Genomic DNA, 5,714 nt, shown 5'->3' on the forward strand with positions numbered 1-5,714 from the left:
CAACCCCGGTCCGGAGAAAGGGAACCAAGGCGCCCCCCCCCCGCCTTTGTGTTCCCCCCCCGGGGATTCCCCCCCCCCCCCCCTCCCCCCAAAACACACACACAAAACAACATGTCCGCCCCTTTCACCCCCCCCCCCCCACACACACCCCACCACCCCACCCCCCTGTCAGGCATGCGCCGCAAACTTCTGTGGGAGAAGGGAGGGGAACCGGGCATGCGCCGCGCCCGCGCGTGCCCGCCGGCCCCCTCGGCGCGTGAGCACTGACTCCCAGAGGCCGGTTGGCGGGGGGAAGCGCCTCCCCCCCCCCGAGCCCGCCCCGTGTCATGTTCGCCGCGGCACGAGACGACCCTGCGGCCCCCATCGGGGGCAGTTGAACTCTGAGGCGGCGCCCCCGCGTCTGGCCACGCGGCGCCAGTGGGCGCCGCGCGCCCAATGCAGCGATGTTTGAGTTTGTTGGACTCTGGAACTGGGTGGATTGGATATGTCTTGGTGCTGGTGGCTCGTGATGAGTATTGTTTGCTGTCTGTCGGTTTCACAAGGGATCACTTTTTTCGCCAGGTATCGCAGGCAAGAGACGCCGTTTGCGCTATATTTTTTACCATTTTTCGCGAACGTCCAGCGCTTCCTTCTCCTAAAGGCGCGCTTGCCCGTCCTCTATCGCCTTGGCGACTGGCCGGCGCCGCCGGCGGCACCCTCAGGCATGCTCTCAAGCTCGCTGTCGAGCATCGCCTTCGGCCTGCCCGAGAAGGTGGACGTCTTGGTCGTCGGCGGCGGGCCAGTCGGGCTGACTTTGGCGGGGCAGCTCCTCCACCTCGCTCAGCGCGGGCGTGTTGCGCTGGTGGAGGCGAACGAGGAGCCTTGCGGCGGCTCGCGACTGCCAAAGGCGCAGCTCATCTCTGCCCTCACCATGGAGACGTGGTCGCGTTGGGACGCCGCCCTGCCTCGGAAGATTCGAGGCTTGTGTCGGCTGCGCCCGGAAACGACAATGGACCTGGTGTCCTGGGACTCGGATAAGCAAGCCCCACGGAGTACCGCCGTCGGCCTGCAGGCGCTGTCCGAGGGGCTGTCCAAGGAGTCGCACGGGTGGGTGCAGCAGCCGCTCTACGAGGCGGCTCTGAGGAGCCACGTCGCCTCGGCGCCGCGCGAGTGCGAGCTCACGACACATTACGGCTGGAACGTCGTGGACGCCACCGAGACGGACGGCGAGTGGTCGGTCGTGCTCGAGCAAACGGAGCGAGGCGGTCGACACTACGCGGAGGACGGCCTGGACGGCCTCGCGACGGACGACACAGCCGCGCCAAAGGCTGGTGGCCGCGTGCGCCAAACGGTGCTTGCGCGCGTCCTCGTCGGCTGCGACGGCGGAAGGTCGTCGGTGCGCAGACGCGTGCCGGGCGCCGACCTGTGCGGCCAGGGCGGGCTAGGAGCGTCGCTGACGGTCGTCTTTCGCAGGCTGAGATCGGACGCTTAGTTCCCGTCTAGTGGTAGTACTGAGTGTAGCTCCCGCCTCCTTCTCGGATCACCCCACCCCTCATTGCCTTCAGGCCCGGCATGGAGGCGCTGCTGCGCCGCCAGTTTGCCGGCACGCCACCCGGCGTCGCGTACTGCTTCAAGAAGGAGGGCGGCTGGCCCGCTTCGGTCTGGCAGCTGGACGGAGCGGCCGAGCTCTACTTTGGCTTTGTCTCGTTCCCGTCGGTGAGCGATGCTCCCGCCTGGCTCTCTGACGGCGCGGGGGCGGCCGACCCGGCCAAGGCGCTGGAGGCGCTCGAGGCGGCGTGTGATTGCGCCGAGCCGTGGGGCCCAAACGCCGAGGCGCGCGACAGCTGGTTCTGGACGCCCTACTCGCTGTGCGCCGGCAAGTGGACCCTCCAGCGACCCTCGGCTGCGCTCGCCGGCGACGCGGCGCATCTCCTCTCCCCCGTCGGCGGCTTCGGGATGAACGTGGGCGTCGGCGACGCGGCCTCGCTGGGCTGGCGGCTTGCTGCCATCCTCAACGGCTGGCTCGCGCCGGACGCCGCCTTCTCGGGCTACGAGGCCGAGAGGCGCGAGGCGTGGGCGCGCTGCAACGACTATGTTGTGTCCGAGCGGGCCCGGCTCATGAGCAGCGGCTCGCGCGACGCCGGCGGACGCGGCGGCGCCTACGAAACCGCCCTCTTGGGCGCATGCGTCGACGGCCGAGCAAGGGTGGGGCTCCGGCTTCCCAGCCTTCCCGGCGCGCTCCTCGAGGCCCGCGGCGTCACCCTCGTTGTTGTCGGCGACGACCTTGCCGCCGCAGTCGAGCCCGCCTTCCGCGCCGCCTGCGACCGCATCGGCATCCCTTGCCGCGCGTGCAGCGTCGACGGTGCCGAGGCAGCGGTCGCGGCCGCATTTGGAGACCACCGCCTCGCCATCTGCCGACCCGACGCCGTCGTGACACACCTCAGTGCCGCCAGCCTGCCAGATGGGGTGGCAGATGGAGGCTCGAGTGTCGCGGCCGAGGCGCTGCTCCTCAGTCGGCGCCCTTGACCGCGACGAAGCACCATTGTGGTGTGGCGCCGCCTGAAGAGCTCACACAGCCTTGGGCTTGGCGATGCGCCCACCGCCCAAGTTTGTGTGGTGTGAGTGGCTCGAGGAAATCGTAGGGGTGGTGTGCCTGAAAAGCTCAACGTAGAGAGATGAGGCGGAGTGAGAGCTTTGCATTAGCGGCGCTGGCAGCGGCGGCGCAGGGAGGCAAAGAGCGGGTGGTCAATCTGCTGCTGCGGCGTGGCGCGGAGATCGACCAGCAAGGCAAGGACGGCTGCACCGCGCTGATTCTCGCCGCAGCGTACAACCGCCCCGTCGTGCTCCAGCTGCTGCGGGCGGGCGCAGACATGACGTTGCGCGACGCGGAGGGCACGACGGCGCTGCAGTGGTCCAAAGTGAAGGGCCACGCCGAGTGCGTCCAGGCCTTCAAGACGTACCTCGGGGAGGTGGCTGCGCGCCGGAGCAAGGCACCGTCGGCTGAGGCAGGCGGCGCAGGTGCGGCGGTGGGTGCGAGTGCCACGGCCTCTGCTCCGAGCGGCGAGGATGGCTTGGAGGTCGAGCCGAGCGGCGGTGCGGCGCCAGAAGAGGTTGTGCAAGCAGCTGGGCGAGGCGACGAGGAGGCGGCAGTGCTGGCGTGGGTCGACGGCGGCGGGCGGGTGAACGCGACGTTCGAGTACGTCTTTTCGGACGGCCCTGATGGCGGCGTGACGCTGCTGATGGTCGCAATGACGCGTGGCCACGAGGGGCTGGCCGAGGCGCTGCTCCAGCGCGGTGCGGATCTCGAGTTGCAGACCAGCGACGGCGAGACCGCGTTGATGGGCGCCGCCGCGTATGGCTTCGAGAAGCTGGTCGAGTTGGCACTACGGCACGGTCGACCAGCGAAGCGAGTTTGGCAGCACCGCGCTGATTATCGCCGCCGATAGAGGCCACAAGCAGACTGTCGACTCGTTGATCCGGCACGGCGCAGCGATCGACCTGCAGACCATCGACGGCAAACCCGCACTGATTCGGGCCGCTTTCTTCGGCAAGCCCGCCGCCCTTCTCTGCTTGCTGCGGGCGGGCGCAGACGTGACGGTGCGCACTACGAGAGGCAAGACCGCGCTGCAGTAGAGTTGGCCAAGCACAAGGGCCACACCGAGTGCGTGCGCGCCATCGAGGAGCATGCGGCGACCGAGAAGGCGGCGGAGAAGGCGGCGAAGAAGGCTGCGGAGGCGGCGGAGAAGGCGGCGGCGGAGAAGGCGTGGGCCGCGGGAGCGGCGGAGAGGGCTGCGCAGAGGGCGGCGGAGGAGAAGGAGGCGGCGCGGCACGCGGAGGAGCTGCTGGCGGAGGTCGAGGCGGAGAAGCGCGACAAGGGGAAGAGGGGCAAGAAGAAATAAAATATTCTTACCTTCAAGCCCCCCTCCGAGACTAGGGACAGAACCACACCAGTATAGACCAGAGGGACTGCGCCTCGCCCCCACTTGCCCTGACTGCACAGGATAGCGTGCCCCGAAGACGGCGACACATAGCGGGGGACACTGCGCAAGGAGGGGGTGCGAAGCCAAGGTTGGGGTTCTGGGTGGTGGGACCAATGAGGGGGGGAGGGCGGGGTCCTGTGGGGGTGAAATGTTGCGCGGCGAATTCGAGCCTACCCCCAAGAGGGGCAAGAAGAAGAGGAAGGGCGGCGGGGCGGGCGGGCCGGGGCCGTCGCAGGAGCCCGAGGAGGGTGCCGAGGCGCCGTCGGAGGCAGACGCAGCCGAGGCGGCGAAGAAGGCCGAGGAGGGGAGGCTTCTCCGGCTTCTCGCGACGCTCACCGAGGAGCGGATCCGGCTCGGCATCACGGCGGAGAGCCAGGCAGCGGCTTCGGCCGAGGTGGCCGAGGCGGCACGCTTGGACGCCGAGGCGGACGAGGCGGAGGAGGAGGCGGAGCGAGGCCGAGGAGGAGGCCGAGGCGGCGGCCGAGGCGGCGGAGGCGGATGCCGAGGCTACACAGGCGGAGGTCAGGGCGGCGCAGGCGGAGGCCAGGGCGGCGTTTGAGGAGGTGAAGGCGGCGCTGGAGGCGTCGGCGGCGGCGCTGAGCGGGGCCGATTCGGCTGTTGAGAAGAGCGAGGCGGCGCTCGAGGAGGCAGCGGCCGCGACAGTAGAGACGAGGCGTGCTGCTGCGGCCGCTGCGAGGGCCAGGGCGATTGCCGCCAGGATGGCAGCGGAGGCTGCCCAGCGCTCATAGCGCGAGAGCTACTCAGGAAACAGGAGAGGCGCGTGTGGCCACCATCCTGTGGACTCTCTGGGTGGAGTTTGGGAGCTTCCGTCGAGGACGCGCTCGCTGGAGGGTCGTCTACTGAGGTGTGCTGTCGCAGCTCGCACACGTACGGCTTTACACTCGGCCGAGAGATACGCGGTTTGTGCGCGTTCGGTGCAAGACGACACTACACACTTTGCCCACCCCTTGCCAATGAACACAAATATGCAAACAAACACGGGAAGTTGACAAGTGGGGCAACATAACTGGGCATGCGATCTGGGAACACTCTCAGGAGACTGAATGAATGGAAACACACGTACGGTAAGTGTCTGCCGGGAGAGGGGCCTCTCGGCGCGCTCTCTACGACGCGCCCTCCTCCACGTCAGCAAACATGCGCTCCACCACGGGCTCGTAAAAGGGGCCGTCCGGCGGGTCGTGGCCGGGCGTTACTGCGATGAGGCCGAGCGAGTTGACCACCCAGATGGAGCCGAGCGCCCCCGAGCCGCCAGAGTCGTCCCACACCTTGCGCGGCGGCAGCTCGGCGCGGCGCACCCACGGCAGAGGGACGCAGCGCATCGCGTCGGCGGCGGGCGGCTCCTCCGTCGCGGTGCACACCATGCCGAGCGCGGCGTGCCCCTCGGGCGGCACACCCTCCCACGCGTAGAGCCCTCGCCGGCCTGCCGCCGCCGGCCCGACCGCCCGCTTGGCCCAGCGCAGCGTGTAGCGCACCGGCGGCGGGAAGGAGTAGGCGACCAGCGCGGCGAGCTCCGAGGTGCCGCCGAGCCTCCAGCGCGACTGGCGCGTGTCGGTCACCTCGACGGTCCGCTGCGGCGCGCCGCTGAACATCCGGCCCGGCTTGACCGCCCCGGCCAGGGCGTAGTGGCCGAGGCAGATCTTCACACTCGCGCCGCGGAGGATCGAGTCGCCGCGGAGCGACGGCGCCCAGACGGCGCCCTTCTGCCGCCCGCCCCCGCCGCCCGCCCCGCCCGCC

General features: G+C 69.5%; 2 protein-coding genes across 2 annotated transcripts in view; both read left to right on the top strand.

Moving 5' to 3' along the window:
* The window catches only part of EMIHUDRAFT_217857 (hypothetical protein), a gene marked incomplete at both ends in the record, with an annotated part of 2,521 nt that extends 1,050 nt beyond the window's left edge, over positions 1-1,471 (top strand). The window contains one exon of the mRNA XM_005760618.1: positions 571-1,471. Within this exon, the coding sequence (XP_005760675.1) occupies positions 571-1,471 (901 nt within the window). The remainder of the gene's footprint in view (positions 1-570) is intronic.
* Positions 1,448-2,654, top strand: EMIHUDRAFT_438423 (hypothetical protein). The gene has a single exon (XM_005760619.1). The coding sequence runs from the start codon at positions 1,552-1,554 to the stop codon at positions 2,503-2,505; it is 954 nt and encodes a 317-aa protein (XP_005760676.1). The 5' UTR covers positions 1,448-1,551; the 3' UTR covers positions 2,506-2,654.
* Positions 2,655-5,714: the final 3,060 nt, after the last annotated feature.

This window comes from Emiliania huxleyi (genome assembly GCF_000372725.1).
Source record: "Emiliania huxleyi CCMP1516 unplaced genomic scaffold EMIHUscaffold_75, whole genome shotgun sequence".
NCBI classification, from domain to species: domain Eukaryota; phylum Haptophyta; order Isochrysidales; family Noelaerhabdaceae; genus Emiliania; species Emiliania huxleyi.